Raw genomic sequence first — 27,012 nt, 5'->3', positions numbered from 1 at the left:
TTCCCATTGGCTCTTCCCGCCGGGAGGGGGCGGGGTCTCGGCGCTCTCCCGGCGCTGATTGGCCGCTGCCGCTCCCCTCACAGCGCTCTCCGGGAGGGTGGTGCTGGGCGGTGGCGGCGTGTGTGTGAGCGAGCGCCCGGCTGCCGCGATCCGGGCACGGCAGGTAGGGACGGGGCGGCCCTGCCCCGGGGGTGCCGCCGCGCTGAGGAGACCCGGGCGGGCTCCGCCGGGGTCCCTCAGCGGGAGTGGCCGAGCTCCGCTCCGCCGGGCGCCTGGCGTGGCGCTTGTCCCGTCCCGCTGCCTGCCCCGGCGGCCGTCACGCCGTGAGGAGGAGCCGCTGCCTGCCCCGCCGCTGTGCCCCTGGCCTGGGAGCCCGCCAGGTAAACCCTGCCTGGGGGCAGCGGGAGAGCTTCCTGCAGCCGCGGAGCGCTGTGCTGGGTGTCCCCTCCGCTCCCCGGCCCCTCAGTGCCCCTGACCGGGGCCGGTGCCCGGCAGCTGCGGGGGGCTCTCTCTTGGGGCGGCTGGCGGGGTCCCTATGGCTGAGGGGGGCTCCCGCCGGGACGGTGCTGCATGAAGGGGCTGCTTGAACTTGTAGGATCTTCCCCCCAAACTGGGCTGATTGTTCAAGTTGTTTTGCTTAAATACCTCATTTTAACGTTTGTTTTGTCTCCTATGTGGGAAACGACAAAGTTGGTGCTGTTCCTCTCCCCCACCTCATTCTGCACCATCACTTCCTCGCATTTAAGGGTTCTGCATGAAACCTCCTGCCCGTCCCGCCCCCTTCACCTTCCTGCAGGTTATGCACCTGCAAGGGGATGGCAATTCCTCGTTTTCAGGCTGTTTCTTTGCTTTAAATGAAGAAATGAATCAGTGTTGTGTGAGGCGGCGTGTTTCCGTAATGTAAACCAACTTCCTGCATAATGAATTAACACTTCATTTAAATCACATCAGTTTCATGAGGTGTTAAGGGGTTGAGAATATTTTACACCACTCTAATTTAGGATTTTAAGTATTAGTAAAAATTCCTATTGTCATGTATCTCTATATCGTGCCTCTCAAAGGAGTTATTCAGAATTAAGTAACTCTTTTCCGTTTGGTTTCCATAGCCGAGGAAAGGGTTAACATGAGCTTTACTTACAGTAACAGACTGGAGGGAATCTCTACAAGTTGCCTTCTCTCTCTTAACAATATGATTTATTAAAGGCTTTATGTTGCTCTTCTGATGGGGTGCACCGTTCTTGCATGGGACTGAATCCTCTGTGTATCTTTATAGTTCTGACAGGGTTTCCTAAAGGACAAAAAGGGAAATGTTAAATATCATGTGAGAAGCCACAAAGAGGAGTGGCCTTCATTTATCTTTGCAGCAATAAGCATACATAGAACTGTATTTTAGTGCACAGAATAAGCAAATAATATTTGAGACAAAGGTTTCACCTTCTCTGAATGTGTCATTACATTTTAGAGTACCTGTCATCCCTTCATGGTTGGGTTGCTTCACGCTCCACAGTGCTGATGTGTTTGTGACAACTCACAACAAAAGATCTCCCTTGAAATTATAGACTTTATCCCAAAGTAACTGCTTTTCTTTTTTTCTTCAATTTCTCAGTAAAATATTACTGCAGAACTAGTCCTTAAAATGGTGATGCATGGAATATGGACAATACTGGTAATTTCACTTCGATTACATGTATTTTATGGTGCAAGACCAGGGGATTCTGATACTCCTTCATTTACTTAACTCATTCAAACATAGTTTTAAACCAGCTGCTACTTGCATACAAGGTACCCCAAGAAGTCAGCTTCGTATTTTACAACCACTAGGTTTGCCACTGGTGCTGACCTGTTCTGGCCCAGTTCTTTCTTTTCATAGCAGCGGTTATGGTAGATGTTCAGTGCTCAGATATAATCAGTGCTGACATCTGTCTGTGCACGGACAGTGTGATTTCTCCACTGTAGAATTACCACAGTGACACCACTTGATAAGTACAGTCAGGGTGAGGATTGAGGGGTCAGGGACTGATCTGCTTTTACCTCATAGTGGCATCTGTCTTAGCTGGAAATTTGGGCTTGTATTGTCTGTGAAGGACCCTTGTCCTTTAAAACTGGCTGTTTAGAATGCTTTGCAATAGGTTTCATTTAGAATTGCTAAAGTGGTGTGACATTTTGTATTGGACTTGTCTTCTGTGTTTTATTTGTGGCCTTTTTTCTACTTTTAATCTCATGAACACATGGAACCTAAGAACTGTCTTGGTGGGTTCTAGGTTTTTCGTTCCCGGGTACTTTGTGTCAAGACACTTTGGAAAAGGTCCAGGGTGCTTTCCAAAGGCAAGACCTTCCTAAACTCTTTGGCTGTGAACCTTTACTGTGTTCCGTGGTGCTATGCGTTAAATCAATTTTGAAAAAGGAAAAAAACCCAGCCAAAGTTGTCTCAAATTGAGAGAGGTGCGGGTTCTTTTTCTTTAAGGTGTTCACTTCTGTCCTTATACACTTTGCTCTGATGTTGAACTTAAAGTTGAAAGAATAAGGGGTTTTGCCCTGATAATCCCAGCTAATCAGGAGTTCTGAGTACCTTAGATCAGCTCTAAAGTCATGTCTTTAGAAGGAGAGCTGAAAGACACTGAGTGCTGTGTTACCTGACTCCAAAGTAGTATTGATGGCCCTTAGCTCGGTTGGCACTTTATAATGAAAGTCAGGGTGGCAAAACAAATAGGCAGAGTAAGAGGAAACCAGAGTTGAGCCCTAGAAAGTTTGTGGGGACAGACAAGTGTATCTGAATGTAAGTAAATGTAAATTAAAGTCCTAGAATCCTAGAATGGTTTGGGTTGGAAGAGACTTTAATAAATATCCCCCTGTAGCTTAGGCTGTTTGGCTGTTTATTCTGAGATTTTAGGAGGCCTTTTTTTTTGTATTGGAGGGCTCAGTGGTGTGAATCCCTCCTGGAAACAGACAGCTCAAAGGAATGGTGGAGGGTAATGCCTGCTGCTGTTAAGTTGTTTTTGGTATGTTTTGCACATCCCCAGGGTTCTGAGGATGCAGATATGAATATATAAATGCTGTCAAATGAAGCATTGCTGCTTGACTGTAATGCTGTGGTGAACTTTTCCCATAGTTATTTATGGAATGCTGCAGTAAATATAGATGAAGCTTTAAGCGTGCTGAGAGACTTGCTAATAACATTTTTCTCTTCTAGGCTTAAGTAGCCAAAGATGAGTCGTGGATTTTCAGAAAACAACAACTTTCCATATGACAACAATCAAATGGTGTTGGACATGATCCTCTGTTCCCTCATTGGTGTTCCACAGCCTATCAACTGGGACAGTGTGGCGCGGCTAGTTCCAGGATATACATCCAAAGAGGTGAAGTTACTCATAAGAGAATTCAAAGCCTGAACACTGAAGTTAAACATGTTCTGCATTTTATTTCATTAGGACTCATGTAGAGTAAGAACAAAAATTACTGGAAAAAATTAATTAAAAAGTGGAATTAAAAAGTAGTTGTGCTAACATACTTCAAATTACATAGGATTTCCATCTGAAGGATGGTGGTACTCACTAACCTCATGTAGGTTGTAGTATACTTACTAGCAAACCTGATAACTTTCTATGCTTGTCATCACAATCCTGAGGAAGCATGAGTTACAGATCTCCATTAAGTAGCTAAAAGTGCAGTTGCCTCTTGCTTGGTCCTGCAAGTTGTGGAGTTTTCTTTCTTTGGTTGGAATAGAGTTAGAATTAACTGTAGGTTAACTAGGGTTAGTACCTCCATGTACTTAGTCTTTCTGGATTGCTGAATTTCATGGTGAAATGTTTACTTGATAATTTTTAATAATGATTTTTATTTTTTCATTTCTGAGGGGATGTAAGGTAAGAGGAAAATGTCTTTTGCCCTTGTGATTCAGCAAAGCTGGAAGCAAACAAGCCAGTGATCTTTACTTTCTTGCAAACATAATCAAATGTGTCAGCTCACATTTATAACGTTGCTGTTGGGCATCAATGTAACCTTGTATTTAGAACATAAAAGTGAATGATTGGGAGTAGAAATTTAACATTGTAGAATATTATAGGGCTTTCAAATGCTTGGCAAAGCTCTTGAAGGAGGGATCTGTACTATTTACATTTCAGTTTGCAGGTGATACTGTGCCCATTAAGCAAATAAATAACCTCTAAAAATATTGGTGAACTCTCTCCTCATATTCATGAAGGTAATATGATTGCTTAGCACCTGTCTGATTACTCTATATTAAAAGAACAAAGTGTCTCCCATATGTGGAGTCCCTATTTAAGGCAATTAAGTAAATGTATACCTGTGCTTTTGTATCTGCTATATATATAGAAGACTGGCATGGTAATGAATCTGAGACACTACATTAGTATCAGGAGGATGTCACTGTGTGTACCTCTCCCAAAGGGACAGGTGGGATTCAGCAATGTCAGTTAGCTCAATCCAAAATAAGTACATAAAACTGCTACTTGAATGGAGCCTGATGAGCTGAGTCACAAGAGGGTTACCTATGGAATTAAGTAAATTTACTTGTATGTGTAAATTACCTGTGTGTAGGATTCTGCTGAGGCAAAGACGTGATTGTTATTGTATGAGTTAAAATGTACAAAATTGAAAGACTCCCTAGTTTGTCAAAACAAGGAATGGGAAGTTAACAGAAGTGCAGTGGAAATCACCAGTCCCTTTTGTCCAAATCAGAGTGGAGGTCAGAAAGTAAAATAATAGTAATTATGACGCAATTACTTTAACTACTTTTAATAATATTTGACAATGTTTATGGAAAAGAACTAGTTGCAAAATGAGAATTGAAACTCTCACCATGACTTTCCCCTTTACAGATCAGGCTTAAACCCACAGGGTTTAAGGAAGTACCGATTGAAACAGGTTCTATCTTATTTTTTCCTCTTTCTGTTAGTGTATTTAATTACGGTAAATATTGCTTATTCTAGTGTATATTTTTGTACTTTCCTGATACCACTAACGAAGTAGGAAGCATTGAAAGTTTAATATCAGTAACTGTTCACATGCAGAAGGCATGAAATACAATATTTGTATCAAATTATAGTTATTAAAAATGTACTGAAAGCTACTGCTTCATTGTCCTATCATTTAATCTTGTGACAGTGTGCAAAAAGGTTTGATGAACTAAAAAGCAGTGGAAGTTCACCTGTTGACAACCAGTTTAATCCCCTGATGGCTGCTGGTGGGAGTCCTGTGGAAACTTTAGCTACATACATCAAGTCCTCCTTGCTCGATACACAGACAGAGTTTCAGGAGCCTGCTATTGGGCAGGATTCCATTACTATAACTGGTATGTTTTTAGTCATTCTGAACTATGTTGGCTTTGATTATTATCAGTATGTGCATGCTTTTGTGTCCTGAGTGGTAAGTCCACCCAGGAATAGCAGTTACTCGTCTTTGAAAAAGTCAAGGATAAATATAATGCATACCTGAGGTCGCTTTCAGTTAGTTTAGCTTAAGAATCAATGTTTGTTTGGGCATTTTAATAGTTTGTCCTCCCCAAAGGCATAAATCCTTACACTGAATCCTCTGTTTTAGTATTTTGGTGGGGAAGGGAATTACTCTCCTGTTTTGTATCCCCGGTGTTGTACTGCTAAACTTACAGCTATTTGCAATCACATTGAGCTGTGTTATTAAAATAACCAGACAGTTGTTAGAAAATCTGCAGAAAGCTGAGAAGGTGATCCCTTGAGGTCTGACCCTTCTCTCCCGGCTAAAAGCTCTGTGCTTGCCATGCGGCTTGATGACAAGATGACTACATAGGAGAATGTAGAGGAGCTACTTTTTGCTGCAAGACAGTCTTGCAATGACACATAATATGCCTTAGTCAATTATCTGTTCCAGTACTAGTTTGGCAGAAGAGGGCCAGCCCTAATAGCTGTATTTCAATCACAGCACAATTAAATTTTAACATTTCCTTAAGTACTTCTGCTGTAAGCAATTGTAATTTGCTGTGTCATAGTTATTCTCTGATTTTTCATTGTAGAGTGAGATGTTTTCAATGCCTTGTGGGACTTGATAAACGTGTTGCATGAGAAATTTGCTTCATTAATGAGTAAGCAATTTCTATGTTAAAAATTAAAATGACAGTGAAGTGTTGAAACAAAGTGTTTGGTTTCAATGTCCTTCACAGTGCTGCAGCTTCCTAGTAACTGTTCTCTTTGGAGAAGAAACCCAGCTGTTTGACCTTTGCTGGAGAACAAAGAAAATGCTTTCAATAAGAGATGATGTTTGAAAACTCTATATGGAGTATCTAGACTGAAAATGCTTCCAATCAGCTTTCAGTTATGTCCTTGTTACATGCACGATGTGGAATAAATGCCTCTTGCACCCAAGGGTGGCTACTTAAAAGATTAGTAGCTTCCCAGTGGGCAGTTAACAAGCTAACTCTGCTCATAAAACTCTAATTGAGTTGTCATAGAAAATTAGTGCATGTTTTCTCTTTAACAGTGTAGTGCATATAGTAAGTATTAATGCATTTAAGTACCCTAATGTTTCCTATTACAAGATCCTGGCCTAGCATTTTGTTCTGTTTTGTTTGTAGCTTTAGATAAATTATTTTCCCTGTTTATATGTAATTTGTTGATATGAAATTAGGGTAATTAATCTTTCTCTCACAGGCTTGAGTGGACTCACCTTAATATTTGTGAGGTACTTGTATCTTTCAGAATTGGTGATTTAAGAAAAGCCTATTTGTAAATGTTTTTTATGTTTAATTACTTCCTAGTGGATTTATTCACATCTGCTTATTGTTAGGATCAAGAAATTTAGGCCCATTTGGATTTGTTTCTAGACATGAGTAACAGCAAAAAAAGCAATCAGACCAAATGAATTTTGAGCTGGATTCTGGTTTTGTAGGAGTTACAAAAGCTCATTTATTACTTGCTAATTGTATGGCAAACTGCCGTTAAATACCTCTGAATGCATATTATGGCAGTAAACAAGTGTATGGGATAGCCTTTTACCCAAAGTGTTTATTCCTAATTCCAGAAATCAATCTATATTCACGGGGGGGGGGGGGGGGGGGGGGGAGGGGAGGAACAACAAAAAATAATAGGAAGAAATACATGATGGAGTTCAGACATCCCTGTTAATTTGGCTGTGCTGCATACTCTTGTCAGCATTATTTCTTTAATAAATAACTTCAATGTGTTCAAGGTAAGCTCCTTAATATTTGCAGACAGAACTCTCTCATACATTTTTCCACCTTCCTTTTAAATACTCACCTTATTTCACATTCAAAATCTGGCTTAGATCTCCCACTGTAGCTGTCTTAATGCTACCAGGGGTCATCTGCCTGCAATGAAATGGCTGCCCTGAAGGCTGTGTCTGACCCAGCCCCTTCCAAGGTTTTTCCAGGGTCGCTCTAGTAAATCTATCCCCTTTATTAGCTGTGTTACTGCTATTATGGCCTTACTAAGGCTTAAATCTGCAATGCCTTAGGCTATATCTTTGGAGAAAGTTTTGTTTCTTCTGCTTCTAGTGTGATAGCTTTGCTTTCCTGAGGGGCATAACTACTGTGTTCTGAACTGCATACAGCTTCTAGATCATTTTTGATGTCAGTCTGGTATAGTTATTTAGCCACAAGATGAAGAGGTCTATCTTAATCCTCTTCAGAAGAGTACGACCTTGTACATTACACTAGAGGGAGAAAATGCTTCTGGAACTTTTTCCCTATAAATCTGAGAGTAGAAAGTAATCGTGGAAAATCATGACCTTGCGTGTTTTCATCATGGAAGACAATATGTGCCCTTCCATTATTTAAAACAGATAATGATCTTTCTGTTTTATAATCAAGGTTATTGATGTTTCAGATTGCAGTGATCCATTACTCTTGGAAAAGTTATTCAGATGTCTGCTGGGGTTGTCTTAACCCTTAACCCAGAAGTCACTGGATTTGGTGACTGGATCTCCTGGACTTCACTGGGTTTTGTGTCCGGGTTGTACTGTTTGTAGTGCATTTGTGAAGATAACCGGTTTGAACTGAAGCACAGCTGACCTTTATTCCTAGAATAAGTTCCTGTCTAGGACAAGACAAATTCCATGGTCTGCTTTCTTTGAGCACTGTTTTATATACTCTGCTTTAAGCCGCATGTTTGAGAAACTTGGCAAAAACACATCTTGAGAGGCTTCTGTCTGGAAGCAACTCATTTCCAAACCTAACACTATGGATAAGAAGCAGAGTTAGTCTCAAGTTGTTATATCCTGGCGGCAAAGCTTCCCACAAGACCCACATCCCACAGAGCAGAGAAGGAGAGCTAAAGGAACGGATTGCTTTCCTGGAAGGAAATTCTGAAGACTCTGTGAATCTTACTGTTCTGTATTGAGACAGAACCAATCTGGGTTTGCAGCCAAGTGTCTGGGCAACCTGGCAGTGCAGCTGGTCTGAGTTTCCAGTGCATGGCATTCAGAGCAGGAATTTGGGTTAGCTTAGTAGCCTGTATGGCAGCAAATTTGTTGCTAGTTGTGTAACATTGCTCCACCATGAAAGCTGTACTTCAGTTGCGTTTCCAAGATGATGGACTAAAAAAGGTCAGGCATTTTTGTTCTAACGCGCCTTTTCCCCTTACATTTAAGGAAGGCCCAGCACAACCTCCACATCAGAATCTGAGAAAGGTCCTGTGCATAATGGTGGAGAAAGCACTGATGAAAGCCAGGGGTAAGATATGTGTGTTTATCTAGGGGGGTATAGAATTGACAGAAAGGTGTCTAAATTGCTCATACTTTTCTACTACCAGAAAGAAAACAGCTGAGAACATCCTAATAAACAATGTAAGACATCTTGGAACCTTGCATTGCTACAGAAATACTAGGGGTTGGTTTGGGAATTACTTATGTGCAATAGGGAGAACTCATTTATAAATCTGTCCACAATGTTCCTGTGAGTGATTGATCACTGCTGTTGAGAGAATGGGAAACATAACCTGATTTAAAAAAGAAATGAAACAAGATTGATGCTCAATAACATTTTAATTAAAAAAAAATGTTCTTTGAACATGGATTTGTCCCATGTAAAAGCAGGAAAAGAAAGCTGAAAATGAAAAGTACAAATAAAAAATTTTCCTATGAATTCAAATAGCAGTGATGAACATTACTGTTTTTCATACTATCAGATTCCTGTTTTCCGTATTATGCAAGTGCACATAGAATAAAGTGTGTACTTGAAACCTAATGGTAACCATCTTCCTCTAGAGACAGCATTTACTGATTCTAGCTTTGACCTTTTGTAAGAAATAGGCATTTTAATATGCAATAAAACAGTTTTAATTGCTGCAGATGAGAATTACTATTGTATGCTGTTATTGTCCTTGGTACCTCAGTAACTTAGGCATATATATCTGCCTTTTTTTCACAGGAAAATTTAAAGGGTGGAACAAATAAATTCTCCATGTAATTCAGGTAGTATCCCATAATAAACTGGTGACAAAACTGGGGCTTGAAGCTGGAAATCTGCCTTCTCTGGTCCCTTAACAATTAAATCACACTAATTATGTGTCGGATGATATGCATCTGTGTTTTTTCACCTGACAATGCCATCAGACAAAGCTCTTGTCAGTATTTTGTGTTAATAATTGTAATTCATTTTCCTTCTGTTAAAAAAAACCCTGTTAGTGACATCAGTGTTGCAGTGTGTGATACAGATTTGGAGATGAGATCTTTGTTGATGGGTTTTGGTGGTCTAATTGGCTAATGGTCCTAATTTGGTTTGTGGTTTGTTTTCTTTTTGAGGCCAAATATGGTGATCCATGTGTGCGACGAAGCAAAAAACCTCAAAGAAGATTTTGTGTGTCCTCGTGACCTTTTGATTTCAGAAATGAAATACTTTGCTGAATATCTGTCTGTGGATGCCCAGCGCTGGGAAGAGGTGGACATTTCAGTGCATTGTGACGTTCACATCTTTGACTGGTTGATAAGATACGTTAAAAGGAACACTAAGGATTCTGAAGCTAATGAAATGCCCACTTTAGGTAAAAGGAAATGTGTAGAACATGGAAAATTAATGGGTTTTGTACAGTTCAGCCTCAGCCTATTTGTTTGTGACTGTTGCGCTGAAGCTTGTCCTTTGTTAGGGAAGTGTTGCAACAGAGATCCTCTGGTTGTAATAGGAGATGTCTCCAACTTGTCATCACTGGTAGTTCTGAGGAAATATCCCGATAGTTGTAGCAGTGAAAAAGGTCTAATATGTTTTGGGATGTGAGGGTTTTAATTAAGCTTCTTTAGACCTCTTCTGAACAACAGCAGAATAGCAGTTTCAAAATACTGGTGATGGTTGGGTTTGGTTTTGTTTCCCTGCTGCTCCCCATTGATACAATTGCAATATTGTCTAAAATTTCAATGCATTCTGATACAATGGTAGGACTTTTGCCTTTATGAATTTGAAGCAAGTTTTAAATCTTTTTAGGAGCCTTTGCTATGCATTTTTTAAGCATACAAACAAACAAGAGAATAGAGTTATGACTTGCAATGCAAAAGGCATGTTAAGCAAAATCTTAGCTGGGTATGATGGCTATAGAAGGAAGGTAGTCTAACAGTGTAATTGTTTAGTCATTATATACTTATGAAACCACCTTTTACAGTTTTTATAAGTTCCAATTCGCTATAGTTGTACTCTGGCCACCTAATTGATAAACCAAAACTATGTTTCTTAAGATAGAAAATCCTCTACATCTTGGGAATGGCAGGTTGATCAGTAAAATAATACTTAAAACAGCTACTAAATATGCAGAGGGAGGGATGTGATACAAAATTTTCAAAAGAACTAATGTAAAACACCCCCCTTTTTTTTTTTGTTGGCTTTTAGAACCATCAAATGTCATCTCAATTCTTATTTCTTCTGAGTTTTTGAAGATGGATTCATTAGTAAGTATTAAGAAAGATTCTCTGCCATAAGGGCACGGTTAATTAAGAGGTGTCTGAAGAACTTGTTTCTTTTGCTTTGGCTGTTACAGAAAGAGTTGATGCAATGAGAACATTTTCAGATTTTTCTACCACCTTTCTAGTTGAGTGCAGCAGTCTGATATTTGCAGATTCTCAATGCAAAAAGACTTACACTGTATGTTATATGCAAATGTGATAGTGGGTCTTGGATTTGCTTTTTGACGACTGATACAGAGTCCCATCAGTATCCGACTTCTGATACGTTCTATCAAAAAAAGATTATTAAATCAGTGGATACCTTTGGGTTATATCCTTTTTATGCTGAAGACACATCTGCCTTTTAGGATCTAGTTCTCCAGCTCTGTACAAGTAATATCTACTGACTTGCTTGTTAAAATGTTTGTTAACAGTTCTCTCACTGGGGTGAACCACTATTAAATATGCAGTAAGCATAGTTGAGATACAGGCAATACTACGTATGATGTGTGCTGTGCTTCTCCTTTTGCAAGATGTTGGAAAGTACCACTTGTTGAGGATGAAACATTTGTTGAGTTGTGTTTTGGTCTGTAAAAACCTTTTGGAGGAGAATATAAACTAACTCAGAGTCCTGTTAATTCAGAGTCTCCTTTAGACAAATCTGAGATTTGTTTCTTATGTATAAATTGAACCAAAATAGTTTTCCAAAACACCACACTCTATAAACTAAAAGTCTTGAAGCAATTGGTAAATCCTTCTGGGAGAGCTTTGTCTGGAATTCTTTAACATCAGTTTAATGTTTCCGTTTTTCCTAGGTAGAAAAATGTATTCATTATTGTCACAAAAATATGAATGCTATTGTAGCCACACCATGCAACATGAATTGTATCAATGCTAATCTTGTTACTCACATTGCTGATCTCTTCACGCACAATGAAGTGGAAGAGCTGAAGGACAAAAGAGATAAATTTAAGAGGTAACGTTTTCCCTGTAATACACAGAATATTGTGAAATTAATTCAGAATTGTACATTAAAATTATGAGCAAAAGAAAAGGATTTTTTATGGGACCTCAAGGAAAGGCCACACTATGACTGTGGCATGGACAAATTATTAATGAACTCTTGCATGTGAGCCAGGATTAGGGTAAGGAACTCTTTATGGGATGACATGCTCCTAATTTGGAGAGAGTGGTTTGGCTTCAGCATCCTATGAAGTCTGATGTTTAGACTTAGAATTTAGGGTGGCTGGAAGGCTGAGTAGTTGTGATGGTGTACGATTTCATATGTAAGGGCTCCAGCTTAGCATCAAGGTAAGGGCCAATTCTTGGAGCACAGGCTGGCAGACAAGCAAGGTGAAAGTAAGAAAGGATTTTAATCAGCAGGGATAAAGACATTATGATTTTTAGCATTAAAGTTAAATGTAATTTCACAGAAACATTCATTAATAAATGGTCTTTTAGTCAAAGTAGAAGCTGGCAGTTTTTCTTGGCAAGCAACATAATAAAAGGAAAAAATTAAGGGATCTTATTCTTCACATCTGTGTGAAAATAAGAGATGACAGGTCAGGAACCAGTTATCCACACAGATTGAAGGAAAATCGTATTAAAAGAGATTATTATTCTGAGAGAAATATGGTGACTTTGCTTATCATCAGAATGTATTTGTTAGTCTCACTCTACATAAGACAATTTTCAGTGTTTTCTAATGGGTAAGCTGTGTTACTGTCATTAATAGTAAACTTTTCTGCAAGAAGATTGAGAGGCTCTTTGATCCGGAGCATGTAAATCCAGATTCTCGAGGCAATGCAGCAACATTGTACAGGTAAGGCCTTTTTGTATTGCTACTTCAGTTGCAAGGGCAGTCCCTGTGTTTTTGAAATCCTGCTCTTACTCCAGCACTTACTTTTGTTTTTTATAATCTAGGTGTTGTTTATGTAAAAAGCTGCTAACTAAAGAAACTGAAAGAAGAGTTCCTTGTGTACCGGGAAAAATCAACATAGACCAACATGGGAATATTGTCTATGTTCATATAAGGTAGTGAATATATGTATATTGAAAAAAACATGTTTCTTTGACTCTATGATTTTGTGTGACTTTACAAAATACTGTGTGTTTAGGAATTACCAGGTACATTACAAAAGGAAGTCACAGATAGAATGGAAGTGGAGAAACTACAGCCATGGTTACTGGGAGGGCTATTTTAGATTGTACTGCCTTAAACAGAAAATACTCAGCTAATTCCTTCATCAAAGGGGTTTAAAATGTGTGTAACTGATGATAGACAAATTAAATTAAAGGCTGCATTTCTACAAGGTTTATTGTTGAATGATAGATCCACCTCTGCCAGCAAAGAAAGGCTGGAGAGTATTTTCTAGACTGACTTTATGCTGTCAAATCAAATACTCAGCCTGCTTGAAGACTACTATAAATAAACTTTGCCAGTTCTGAAGTGTTTGTCAGAGGAGCTTCCAAGGACCTATTCTGTATGTATGGCAAATTCACTTGGCACAAATGTTTAATTCAATTCTGTTTGATCCATGTTTGTGAACAGCTGAATTCTCTTCTTAACAAAGAGCAGTGTGTGATCACCTGCAGTTCCCTCTGTCCTTACTTGCCACCTTTAAGGAAGGATGAGAGGAAATCAGTAACAAGAGACCTTTCTCATCTGATCCATTTCATTCAGAACAATCAATGCACAGTCCAGTATCAGCTCCCCAGGTCACATGTATTTAGCGTTACCTCCCACCAGCAATTCCAAGGTGTGGACTAAGCTTTGCCTAACCAGTCTAAACAGAATCACATCTTGTGGCCCTGCCCTGACCTATGAGGATCATTGGTGATTAGCCACGTAAAAGTCATTAATTGTATTACTTCAGTTAAGCTGACTGTATGTAGCTGCTGTGCAATTCCTAGCATATAAATATACAGGGTTTAAAGTTAGTCAGAGGATTATTTAGGTTCTAATTATTTGCCTTGTGGTACTTGTGACTGCTTTTCTACACAGAATCCGTTTACCATTTCTTGGGTGAAGTGACGTTGGCCACTAATGAGTTCAGGCTTATGAGCTAATGCATGCCTATCTTTAATGATTTTAAAAATAGGTTTATGTTTATTGGTCCTCTAGTGATGCCTCGAACTAGCTTCCAGTTGGAAGTACTGCTTGCTTTGTCTAGGATAGATGTATATACAGTAAAAACCATTTCAGACCAGGGCTTAAAACTGTGGGAAAAGAGTTTCTGCTCTTTCTGAAGATAATATGCACCAGTGCAAGTGCATGTTCTCTAAAGAAGCATGTGTCATTTAATCACTAGGAATGAAGTCTATATACTTAAGACTAGAAGTCTCAGATACATATATTTATCAAAAAGACTTGGTCTTGTGTTTTCAAACTTCTTCACTGAGTAATTGCTGTTGCGTTGCAGATACAGAGAAACAGGTTATGTAGGCTTTTAAAATAAATAAAGTTGCAGTACTTTGCCTCTGGTCACAACATATTTATTACTTTAAAGACAAAAAGCTGCAGTATGACTGAACTTGTTTTGTGTGCGTATTTTGATATCTTCTACTCTGTGTATTGGGTTTTCCTCTGGTTTAAGGATTCTCCTGATTTCCAAAAAGCTTAATATTTATCTTAGCTTATAAATTTGCAGTATATGGAGCTTGAGATGAATCAAGCTATAATTCTTTGTTATTAGTACGTCTTGGGTGCTGTCAAAGAATTTAGGCTCTTCTTCAGGGTCTGAATTTAATAATGATTGTCCCACATTGTATCCTTCCTATCCTAAACTCTTCTGTTGCTATTCACCAGTGGAGCACGTGTTGTTCTGCTCCTTCTCCACCTCACCTTTCTGGTGCAGGTTCGCAACAGTTGTGACTCCATATGCAACTTGACCTCTTGCTTTTTCAGAGACAAAACCTGGGAAGTCCATGAGTATTTAATTGGCCTTCATGAGGAATTGAAATCTTGGAGGGATGTTTACTGGCGTCTGTGGGGGACTGTCAATTGGTTGTCTTGCTCAAGATGTAATCAAGTTAGTACATTTTCCACTTTGACTTGTTTGTAGATGGCTTGTTGTGGGGTGAGGCAGGGACTAAAGCAGTTTGGGAAATATATGGCAATAAAGCTTGGTATATGTTCTTTATAGTGCAAAACAGACTTCCATAGGTAATCTCACCTCTCTTTATCTCTTTTTATTCTAATGTAGTCTTTCCTGTGTACTGAATTCTCCCATTGCCAGTACCATTCGCAGTCAGTTCTTTATCCAGGCGTAGCAAGTGCTCTGGGCTCAACTGGGACAGGAGTATATCCCTGTTGTAACCAAAAAGTACTTCGATTTGATCCTACAACTCTCCCAAAGGTACTTCAATACTAATTCACTTTGAAAAGAGCATAAGGCGTGGAGAGGAGGGGGGTAATAGTGTGTTATGAAAATAGATCCTCTCCAAAATAAGTATTGTATATTATTGCAGGCTGGGACCTTGGGACACAAGAGTTAAAAAGCTGAACTTCTTTTAATTGCGGTTATGAAATCAGTGCTTCCCATTAAGTCAAGTATGTGTGTATGTGTATTGCAGGGCTGCAAAGTGAGGGATCACATGGTTGATTTACCTTCAGAAAATGGAGATGGGGATGCTTTGCCATCTCAGACTACTAAAATATTGAATGATCTGCTTCATCATAGAGATGTTATTGTTGTTCCTTTCACTAAGGATGAGAATAGGTAAGAACACTGTATTGTGTTACTGAAATAACAGCCTTCAACACTTAACACATGCACATTACTTTTGATTTCTCTCCCATTTTAAAACAAGACATAGGGCTTTGTAAAGGTAACTTAGCTTTGATTGCTATGTTAGAAATTGGAAAGAGAAGAACAAGTATTTTTCCCTTTTTCATATTAAGCAGGCTTTTGGTCATTCATCCTCCATAAGCATTCACTCTTTTCTTTATATTTTAATGGATTGTTATCAAAATAGTCTGTGGCTAACTTGGAGGTCTGCCTTCTCTCTTCATGCATGATGAGTGAAGAGAGACTGATTCTAAAGTGCAAGATTTGTTTTGATTTCACATCTTTCTCTTTAAGTGATTCTGGGATTGGGCTCGGTGATGAAAAAAGCATTGAATGTGATGTGCTTGTAGAACCAAACACGCCGTGGGGTCCCAAAACTGGAGAAATCAATGCTGTGAGTGCTAATGTTGTTTTTTTTTCTTCCCCCTTTTTTTTTTATGATAATGAGGATTCTTACAAAGGTACTTTGAAGAATTCACTAGGCAGCTTTTGATAAAAAAGATTCAGTCATACTTTAAAATACATCACATGGCAATATTTAAATAATTGCTGCCCTTGTTGCATCTGCTGATGTGGCTGGGTATGTCCGCATGACTCCTGCAAGTCCATAAATAAAACAGTAACTTGGATTGTGTTTTGGTTGTTTGGGGTTTTTTGGAGGGTGTAAGGATGCGTTTTGGGTTTGGATTTGGTTTCTCCCTGCCCCACAAGATGTGAAAGATTTTACTTTCCCAGAACTGTGATGCATGTATGTTAACGTGTATATCAGATAACAGGGGTACTCTCTAAGGCAAGTTTAAGGAGGCTTTATAATACTACCTCTGGTTTAAAGAGAGCTTTCATGCAAAGATAAGTTCTTGAAGTTCTGCTCCTGTCATGGAGTAATGGTAGCTCAATGATACTGATGGCAGCACAATGCTGCTGATTCCATGAGAATTTCAGAGTATCTGAAGCTCTCCTGCAACAAATGTGGGAGGCTGTTAAATTTACACTCCATGACAGTCTGGCACATGACTGTCCCTCCCTGCCCTGGACTGCTTTTGGATTAAAACAAGCTGTAAATATTTCTAGTGCTAAGGTTTGACACATGAAAACATGACTGAATTCACTGCATTTAACCAGTCAGTGTTTCACAACCTGATTGAGGTTTGTCATTCCATCAAAATTCCTGGTTAAAGATGGGATTAGGCCTTTTGGGGGTTACAAGTGTAGCTTGCTCTACTGTAACACACCACTCCTGTTTTTAGAATTCCACTCACTTTCTTCTATTCAGATTACTATTAGTTCTTTAACTTACTATGTCTTTCTCTCTCTGTGACTACAGTTTCTTTCTCTGAAGAACTGGACTTTACAGCTGGTTAGTAAAATATTTTGTTCATAAACTTAAATATTTGCTCTTCTGCACTTGGTAGAGAACTAGCTTGGATTTTTGCCTTATTTTCTAGTGAATCGGGTGGAAAATCATAGAATAGTTAGGGTTGGAAATGTATTTTCTTACCTTTACATTAATTTGGAAGTTGCATTTTAGCAACACTTTTCAGAAGAAAGTATGTGTGAAGTGCTACTTCAGTGCTTAACAATAATTAAAAATTCTCTTAAAATGTTGTAATACATGTCAAAAACCAATAGACCAGCACTGCATGCGTCAGATCTTGATTATTAGGCTGACAGATGTAAATCATCAAAACCAGAGCCTTTGAGTGCCTGTTCCTGATGGCTTGTCTGAGATGCTTCATGTCGTCTCTATGTTACTGCTTTGTTGCAAAAGATCTTCTATCGGAGATGAAGGTCTAGCTAAACGCAGAGAATGGGGAGTCATTCTAGCAGTAGCATATGATGTCATCTGAGTTACTGTTTTTATATATATAAATGATAGAGAGCAGCAGTTTTCCTCTGTCACTTGAGGATTTGTGTTGCAGTCTGATGTTCCTGGTGTCCTATAGTAAGTCTGCTCTCCTTGTAAAAACATGATTCCATAAACTTTTTGAACTTGCAGTCCATGTTAAGGTTCATTTCTCATGGATTACTAGGCACTCATCGTCACGTACTTTAAAAGATATATGTGTATATTCCAACACTGTAAACATCACATTCCTTAATAATTCCATTATCCTATGCTGATAGGAGCTATTCACTGTGCCCTGTTGAGATATTGGAACCCATAGGTTATGATGATGCACAGAGATAGAAGAAAGAAATAGATATTTTGGGTATCGGGGTGAGTTCACAAAAAGGCCAACCAGATACTCCAGCCCAACTTGCAATGAATCATTTATGCAGATAGCTGTGGTGTACATAATCTGTGTCTATTTGTAGTGCTCTGTGATATACATGCTTTGTGGTATTTAATTACTGAGTATCTCAGCAATTTCAGGCAGTTTGCAAAATGGAGCAAACCTCAATAGAACCTTTCATAAGCTTGTAGTTTCCTGTGTTCTATGATTATGTGGCTAGCTCAGACATTTGCTACCAGAAATTTTCTTATTAATTAGGGAAATAGTATAGCCAGCAATGCATTGGATATTAAACACCGATTCATACAATAATACAGGTTGGAAGGGATCTCTGGTGGTCATCTTAAGTATTTCATCAAACTCAAAGCAGGGCTGTGAAGTTAGACTTAACTTCAAAGCTATACTACTTTTCTCAGCGTTATATCCACTCAAATCTTGAATATCTGAAGATGGAGATTCTGCAGCCTCCCTGGGCCACCTTTTCCAATGTTTGACCACTTGGATGAAGCATAAATAAAAGTGAGGCGCTGGAAGAGGTTGCCCAAAGAAGTGGTGAATGCTCTGTCCTTGGCAGTGTTCAAGGCCAGGTTGGACAGAGCATTGGGTGACATGGTCTAGTGTGGTGTCCCTGCCCGTGGCAGGGGGTTGGAACTGGATGATCTTAAGTTCCTTTCCAGCCCAAACCATTCTATGATTCTGATCAAAGGTTTGAAAGTACCTTCTAAACATTCGAGAAACATGTTCTTGGACCTAAGTGTGCTGGAAGTCAGCTCCTTCAAGACAGATTTAATGTGTCATTTAATAGGAATCAAGCCTCACTTGTAATTTGTGGCCCTCTCCTCCTGTCAATTAGAAGCAGCAGTCATTGTTATCTGAAGAAGAGGAATACACCACTGGATCAGAGGTCACTGAGGATGAAGTGGGGGATGAAGAAGAAATATGCAGGAAACCAGGTACAGCAAGTCTCTCCAGTCAGCCTCCTGGAAATTTAGAGATAGGGATTCAAGGCAGCAGAATTCTTCTGTAAGCAGATTTTAAACATAAGGCATTTTAAAAATAAATGTTGCTTGATTTTTATTTCTATTATTTCTGTGTTTGGATACAAATTACCCCACTGCTCAGTGCCATCAAAATCACTGGCAAACAAGACAGGCTGCAACTGTTCATGTCCCATATGTCCTCAGAGTTGATTAAGGGTGTATTTTGCAGGAAACACTATCAAGTGCTTTTATGAAGTTTCACATAACTACACAATGATGTTTTTGCAGAATATCCTTCTGGTTATATAGTGGAATGAATGGTGAATGTGGCTAGAACTGTGTCTGCTTTGAAGATAAGCTCTCTATGATCTAAAAAGATTGTTCTTTTTTTGCCTCCTATTTTCTCCTTTCCACCCTACTAATGAGTCGCTTGAACAGAGACAGTTCTTTGTTTGGCCTTGACTCAAAGGGTTTGGAGTGTACCAGTTTGTTTAAAATAAGAATGAACATTTTTTGTAGTTTGAATTAAACTTGTTTGGTATCATATCACTCAGCTTGGTGATTGAATTAATACATCCAAAGATGTAGCTTCTATGTGTACTTTTAACCTTCCAGTAGAAAAATTGTGCTGTTAAGTGTAACCACTCTGCATTTTAAATATGTACTTGAGCTCCTGTACACTTCTCATAGGAAAGCATTTGAGTAATCTGTGTGTATTAGCTTGCCTGCAACAGCAACAAAAGGAAAACGGCCTGTTCATTTACTCTGTTTGTAAAGGAATGGAGAGGGGGAAAAAAAATCCTTGTGTAGCTGTGTATTTGAGAAATTCCAAGTGTCTGTGATGGTATGAGTAGATGTTTTTTTCAATTAGCAGGGAGAAAGGAGAAGTTAAAGAAGTCCTACAAGCACCCAAAGAAAGTGATTTCTTCACCTAGTGTTCAGAAGAAAGAGAAGCCATCTGACAAGGTAACATCACAGCTGTGAAGGTTGTCTTGAATAACAAGGACTTCTTTTCAGTTTTGGACTTGACCTTAAAACATACTTAAAGTGTTTTTTCTTTCCTCAATAGTCAAGTTCCCGAGATGCATCTCCATTCATGTAAGTAATTCTCAAAATCCTTGAGAACATATTGAAGTATATCCCTTTTTGTGAAGTGTGACTGATAACGTGGTGTGCATCTTTCTTTTCTAACCAGTGTGAGTATGCAGCAGAACAAATGGGATGCCTCAAGGTCACTAAGATTCAACCAAGATGCTCAAAGAGAAGATGGTCTGTTCTTGCATGAATTCAGCTTTCATAAAGTTAATATTATGCAAAGAAAATGGTTCTTTCATATAAGAAATGGCTAATTTGCTTAAAATATAGCCACTTAGAAACCTTTAGGTTGAATTTAATCTCAGATATAGCAGTGGGGTTTGGGTATTTTATTACTTTTTTTCACTAATAGTTGCTCCTCATTTGGAATAGAACAGATTTTGACTAGGTTAATACTAATCATCTGTTTCCAAACCACACAGTAATCTCAGGCTCTTCCAAACTGTACATTCATACAGCAAGGAGGTCCTTTTGAAAATGTTCTTTTAGTGTTTGATTGGCATTTATTAGCAATCTCATCTATTCTACATGAGAAAAAAAATGTTTGTGGTACCATACATCGTAGTCTTGCACACAGACTGAAAAATAAATGGGCAGCTTTGAACCTAATCTCTTGGAAAACATTGGAAAGGAGGTCAAAATGTGCAGGAGGAAAAGAAAATATGCATCATAAGTGTATGTGATTGTGGTTGTCATGGTTTAAACCCTGTCAATAAGTCAGCCACGCAGTCCACTTCCTCACTCCCCCCCCTTCTCCCCCCAGCCCCGCTGCTGGAGGGATGGAGAGGAGAATGGAAAGAATGTAACTCCCACAGGTTGAGATAAGGACAGCCCAGTAACTAAGGTATAACACAAATCACTACTGCTACCACCAATAATAATAATGATAAGGCAAATAACAAGGGAAGAGAATACAATACCACCCGTTGATACCCAGCCTGACCGAGCAGTGAGCCAGCCCTTCCGGGTAACTCTCAGTTACATCCTGGGCATGACGTGCTGTGGTATGGAATACCTCTCTGGCTAGTTTGGGTCAGGTGTCCTGTCTCTGCTTCCTCCCTGCTTCCCCTCCTCCCTGGCAGAGCATGAGACGCAGGAAGTCCTTGGTCAGACTAAACATTTGAGCAGTAACTAAAAACATTGGTGTTATCAGCACTGTTCCCGAAAGTCAAAAACACAGCACTGCGCCAGCTAATAAGAAGCAGAAAAAATGACTGCTACTGCTGAACCTAGGACAGTGGTTTATGTTCTTTATTTGAAATGTCAGCACATAACATGCAGAGATTACAGTTGTGTCATCTGATAACTGTATAAGTATGCGAATAACATTCCCTGCATCTCTGTGCCACGTTGTCTGTGCAGATAAACAGAGATAAACATTCACTTCTCTCTTTCCCAGTCTTTCTGGTTATAAATATTGGGAATTCTCTTAGTTTGTTCCACCTTCTTTAATCTCTCAGGAGACTCTTGTTCATTTTTGCTGGTTTGAAAACCATTCCCATAGATTTTGATCTCAGTGAAATGCCTCAGGCTCATTCTGCTATCTGCCAATAACACTGTTGAAGTTACCTTATGTGGTTACCTTATCTAGGACCTTGGTCAAGATTTCTATATGAGTTGAAAAGAAAGCTTATTTTACAAATACAGCATCACTAACGTGTACCTCTAATTCTTCTGACTTTGGTTTCAGTAGCAAGGAAAACCTCTGTTCTAAATATTCTAATTTCTGACAGATCAGAGAAGAATGTCTGAGATCACAGGGCACTTAATAAAAATGAGACTGGGAGACCTTGATCGAGTCAAGTCAAAAGACAGCAAAGAAGTAAGATTTGTCCTCTCACACTGTAATGTTTTACAGAATTGAAGTAAGCCTTGGTTAACAAAATATCTATTCCACACTTAAGCTACAGAGCTGAGTTTTATCAATCTTCACTTTGTTCTAAGCATGATATTTTTGGGGGGAAGTAGTTTAATAGTTAAAGTTTAAAAACTAGGTGTGGAAAACAGGATGGGTTTAAAAGGTTTCAGTACTGGGTTGCGATAATGACACAAAGTATGCCACAGCTTCTGCTGAATATTAATGATTGTTTTTAATGAAGGGTCACTGATTCATTGGATTAGTTTCAAAACTTGATTGTTTGGGGATTTTTTTTGTGACTCCAGTATGCAGGAGGCATTTATTCCAGACTTGAAGCGCAGATAAAGGCCTCAGCACAGGTCAGTGCACGACAAAGCAATGCTGAGAAGAATGCCAGGTAAGATTTCAAATTAAAAGGAGAAAGCAAAACATGGATTTCAGGTTGGGGGTGGGTGTTTCAAGAAAAATCTGTCTTGTTTCATGCACTTTTTTTGAATCTGCATCCCTTCTAGCAGGTTAAAGATATACAGTGTGAAAGCTTCCTTTGTCAAATTAAACTAGAGCTGAGACAATGAAACTCTTGCACCCATGCTGGAAGAAATGCTTTATAGCCACTGACATGGGCAGGGATGCCTCACACTAGGCCATGTCACCGAAGGCTCTGTCTAACCTGGCCTTGAACACTGCCAGGGATGGGGCAGCCACAGCTTCTCTGGGCACCCTGTGGCCAGTGCCTCAGCACCCTCACAATGAAGGACTGCTTCCTTATCTCCAACCTGAACTTCTATTTCAGTTTAAAACCCATTACCCCTCGTCGTGTCACTGCAGTACCTGATAAAGAGGATAACTGGAATTATGGATAACTGGAAAAGTGTTAGCCAAGATTCTTTAGCCTATTCTTTACCCTCTTTCCAAAAACCAAACCTAAAAAAACTCCAAACACCAAAAAAACCTACATGACTGCCTATTGGTTTTCTGTGCCTTAAATGGGTAATACAAAAATGAACTGAGAAGCTGGCACATCTCATGCAGTTGTGGAGCCTAGAAGTGGCCACAATCTGGCTAGCAGGTGAGCCTCTTAGGCTGAAGCTTACAGTGGAGCTGCTGACCAACTTTTAGGGGATGGGCTGGAAGCTTCAAATATGTCAGAGGAATTTCTCACAGGTCAAAAAAATGTATGTGGCTTTCTTCCTGTAGAAGAAGATATTTGACATCACGGTTCTTTCAGCTGTGTACCTCTGTATGAATATGTAGTTTGTGGATACAGGAATCCTGGCAGAAAGGCAACTTTCTCAGTAATAGATTTTGAAAATGAGAATATTTTAATGTGAAAGTAAATTCAAATACTGCACTAGACAGAGCTGGCTGGACAATAACTTGAAATTCTAGCAGTAATAATGTCCATGTGTTTCTTATGTTTTCTTAATCCAGGTCAAAATCCCGTTTTGGTCAAGGCCGCCCAACATAAGGACTCATGAAACAACCTTTAGCCAGAACTCATTACTGCTTCCTGAAACTACTGCCCTCTGTATGGGGAATGCACATCCTTGAAAGCTTTCCAGTGACTTATTTATTACTTTAAGCCTTGTAAATTATTTTGTGTGATACATGAATGCAAATCCAATAAGGTCTGTACTTATTTTAATTGTAAATATACTATTTCTTAAATTTAATTGCTTTTTTGGGGTATTGTGTTAAGTTGCATAGAAAATACTTTATAAACCTACAAAGTTAAATTATCAAACTAACTTTATTTATGGGGGAAGACATAAATATGCCTTTTAGTATGCTAGAAATACTGAAAAGGGAAAAAAGCAAGACTACTGAATTGTGAATGCAGTCAGCAGCACGAACACAAGTTACCTAACGTATTTATATCCTGTAGTATTTGGTGGTACATTTTAGGTCAGCCCTCTGGGGATTTGCATTTAAAGTCTGTGACAATACCTTAGAGTAGTTTAAACAAAATCTTAAAGCAGTTCTGAGGCTTCCTTCTGTATCTCATGCAGCTCCCATTGGTGTGAAGGTGGGTTACAGGTAGAGACTAGACCTCCAAAGATTCTAGAAATACCATGATGATGCAGTACTGCATCTTGCACGTGAAACGCTTGCTTGCTTGATTGTGAAATTAATACTCATTTCCACTCCATATCCAATTTCTCTTGCACAATACAGTGTTTTGTTTCCTTCTGATATCTAGGGTAAGAAGCAGTTCTCTCTCTTTTAATGATGCCATGTCTCTAAATTTCCAACCAGATATGCTATTAATTCTGCATCTTTCAATGGAGATGTGTCATTAAGAACACTTATGCATGTAGATCTTTTGGGTCTAGTTACTTTCTGAAACCTGCCTGAATAGTACTGTTTAGAAGTCAGATGCACTTTCAAGTCCTGTATTTGGAGCAATAGAATACAAGTTTGTATAGGTGTAAAATCCAGGGCTACCAAAATGAAATAACTTGTCTAGAAAATATTTCATATTAACAAAGAAAGTGGCAATAATGGCAATAATAATGGCTGAATTCAAGTAAACATATTCTGACTTTTTGAAACAGGTCGAAAGAGTGCTCAGGGAAAGCTTATTCCAGGCCACAGCTGTACAATAAATTGTGAGTTTGGAATCAAGTTAGCAAGATCCTGGGTGGGAGGGTGGGAATGGGGTAAGGGGAGGGAGATCATTGTTTAAATGCACTCTTCTCTCCATTCAGGCTCTTTTTGTCTTGTTTCTTGAGGATTTTCAGTAGGCATTAGAAGACGTAGGATAGCAATACTTGAAAATACAGCATTTGATGTAGAAGGGTTTTATTGAAACAATTACAGATGAATGTTGTTTATTGTGTGTTTTGTCCAATGCTGTAGCAAACTCAACAGGCAAAACTGGATTTCAATGGCTTTGAATTCGGACAAGAGTGGTAACTTTGCAGGAGTGCTTTAATCTGTATCAGATAAGGCTTTATTAATGCCTCAGGCCTGCTTGCAAGTAGTAATGCAGCTTTAAGCACTTACAGTAACCACTGGAAAACTTCTTCACTGAAAGAAGAAGTATTATAAAATCAACCAGGTATGAAAATGCAGTAGGATAAGTGTTTTTCTACATTCTGTGACTTCTCATAGAGGGTTGTTCCAAATTCCCATGGTAAACTTTGCTGTGGAAGTCACAGCCTGCATGTGTGTGTGTTTAGTTTTCCTAGAACTACTGACTAGAAGAGAAGGGACAACTCTGCTGGTTCTGTTCTGTGGGAAAGTGCCAGTTCAATGTGCCAGTATTGTTTTATTCAGAAATATTTTTGAGCATATAAAAGTAACATACATGATGTTCATTCTTTTCCCACCTTGCCAACCACCTTGAGTTTTTATCTTGTGTTAATTTTGAACATCTGTCTTGGTTTAATGGAAATAAATGTTGTTAATTTAACAAGTGTGTGAGTGTTTTCTAGATACTGGTCTCTAGATTCTGGTCTCCAATCATCTGTATTTGTGATTAAATTGCAGCATCACAGTGCAGGCTTTTTATCTGTCGAGGACAGGATATCATTGTATGCAGAGCTACTCCAAATCTACAAGATCTCAAAGGAGTTTTTATCTGCATTGAGTTTTGAGGCTGGATTAAAAGTTCATGAGTGAGCTGCCCTACAGATGACCCAAGTATGCAAAATATCAAACTAAGCCATGTTAAAAGCATGTTTTAACTTTGCCTTCCACTGCCACAGTGCTGATCATACCATTTAAACAAGTTGTTAGATATATCAGTAGGGTTAGTTTCCATGATTCTGCTTCTAGAAATTGCTATATGGATGCCCTGTATATGTGCAGTTGGTATGCTGGAAAGGCTACAGTGTACATCCTGTTGTCACTTGCTGCACGGTGGAGTTGTGTCTGTTTGCTTGGTGTCCAGAAACCTTGAAGAAAGAACTGGAATTTTAATTTCAGTAATGGTTCGAAGAGAAAGAGACAATGTGTTAGGAGAAATGTGACCATACAGTTGCCCCAGTCTGCAAACATAAATATATGAATAGCATGGGCATATTTAATGTGACTGAGAGGACACTTCCCTTTGCCAGAAGGGAATCAATTTTTTGAAAAGCATTGCTTTCTCTTCTTGAGTGTATGGACACACTGTTTTGTATTGGGAAACTGCTTCTGTGCATCAAATGCTTGCTTGAGCCATACATGAAGTTTCCTGCTTCCATTTAGGCACTTCCCTCTCCACTCGAAGCAAATGTAAAACCTTAAGTTACTACTTACATCCAAGAGAGCGGTATACATAAACACACACTGAAGACACTCCTCCTGCAGCTGTTCTTGGTGAAATCTAATCTGTATGAACTGTACCACTATGTTCTGAGGGGCTTTTTTCTCTATTTCTTGTTAATTAGGAAGTAAAGAAGACTTCACTTATGTAAAATTTATCTTGCTACAGGAGTAGATTTACTGTTGAATCCCCTTGTGGCTATAGCTATAAATAAAACCAGCCAAAGGCTTTTCCAGGCTTGAGGCCAAGTGACAGCCCAGACTGGTTGTGTCCCTGAGGTTAATGTCTCATACTGTCTTTGAGCATCATGGTGGTAACGTTGATGGAACCATCAGCCAGTCTGGAGGCTACAGCAACAGACAGCTGCACAGGGCTGCATGAGCTCTTCTACTCTGGGAATCACAAGGGCTTTGAATACTGATTTGATATGTGCTGTTGCAAGTGGTCAGCATCCTCAGTTTGGGGAGGATGCTGCACTCTCACAGAGCCTTTAGTAGATGCCTTGTAGAAGTGTGGTCCTGCTGTTTTCCACTGTTGTGCCCTGAGTGCTCAGCAAGCAATGCTGTCCTTGGTGATGGAGCTGGATGCTGGGATGATATATTTTGGTTAATGGTGTTCAGTGTCAGTTGACAAAAATCACTGTTTCCACCACTCCAACCTTGCTGGGTTGTGTTCCTCTCTGTTCTATAGCTCGTTTGGTTTTGCAGATCATCTCACCTTAAATGCATATCTCCATTCTCCTCTTTCCCTGTGTGCTAAGTGTAGAAAACAAACGAACTTCATCTGAACTCTGTTCTGGGCCTGACTCCATTATGGGACACAGCTGGCAATGGCTGAGACTGTTGTGATGCTTCTCTTTGGGTTTGGACTGCTGATCCCTGAGAACAATAACCAAGCCAGATGGAAGTTTATAAAGAGTGGGTAACAG

At 39.3% G+C, this 27,012-nt stretch overlaps 1 protein-coding gene across 7 annotated transcripts; it reads left to right on the top strand.

The window, feature by feature from the left end:
• The first annotated feature begins 241 nt into the window (after nucleotides 1-241).
• On the top strand, nucleotides 242-25,250 carry SANBR (SANT and BTB domain regulator of CSR). Of its 7 annotated transcripts, none has more exons than XM_061461612.1 (21): nucleotides 242-380; nucleotides 3,191-3,356; nucleotides 5,125-5,311; nucleotides 8,599-8,680; nucleotides 9,751-9,989; nucleotides 10,823-10,881; nucleotides 11,691-11,851; nucleotides 12,611-12,697; nucleotides 12,799-12,909; nucleotides 14,783-14,906; nucleotides 15,081-15,233; nucleotides 15,451-15,596; nucleotides 15,960-16,059; nucleotides 16,990-17,022; nucleotides 18,753-18,852; nucleotides 19,754-19,845; nucleotides 19,949-19,977; nucleotides 20,075-20,148; nucleotides 21,708-21,796; nucleotides 22,138-22,229; nucleotides 23,264-25,250. In XM_061461612.1, exons 2-21 carry the CDS (start codon nucleotides 3,207-3,209, stop codon nucleotides 23,298-23,300), a joined length of 2,145 nt encoding a protein of 714 aa, XP_061317596.1. In that variant the 5' UTR covers nucleotides 242-380; nucleotides 3,191-3,206; the 3' UTR covers nucleotides 23,301-25,250. The 7 variants fall into 7 exon arrangements, 5 of the variants coding, with proteins under 5 accessions (XP_061317596.1, XP_061317595.1, XP_061317597.1 ...); XM_061461611.1 differs by having other exon boundaries at nucleotides 19,751-19,845; XR_009744735.1 differs by lacking the exon at nucleotides 23,264-25,250 and having other exon boundaries at nucleotides 19,751-19,845; nucleotides 20,075-20,180.
• Nucleotides 25,251-27,012: the final 1,762 nt, after the last annotated feature.

The sequence above is a fragment of the Pezoporus flaviventris genome, unplaced genomic scaffold (assembly GCF_033815535.1).
Source record: "Pezoporus flaviventris isolate CSIRO_AGI_PZ_B2104156 unplaced genomic scaffold, CSIRO_AGI_Pfla_v1 ptg000031l, whole genome shotgun sequence".
Taxonomy (NCBI): Eukaryota; Metazoa; Chordata; class Aves; order Psittaciformes; family Psittacidae; genus Pezoporus; species Pezoporus flaviventris.
This window is presented reverse-complemented; position numbering and strand designations above follow the sequence as displayed.

Coding starts and splice junctions, on each gene's coding strand:
- SANBR (XM_061461611.1), top strand. CDS start 3,207: ATGAGTCGTGGATTTTCAGAAAACAACAACTTTCCATATGACAACAAT. Junction 5,312..8,598: donor GGATTCCATTACTATAACTG/GTATGTTTTTAG, acceptor CTTACATTTAAG/GAAGGCCCAGCACAACCTCC. Junction 11,852..12,610: donor AAAAGAGATAAATTTAAGAG/GTAACGTTTTCC, acceptor TGTCATTAATAG/TAAACTTTTCTGCAAGAAGA.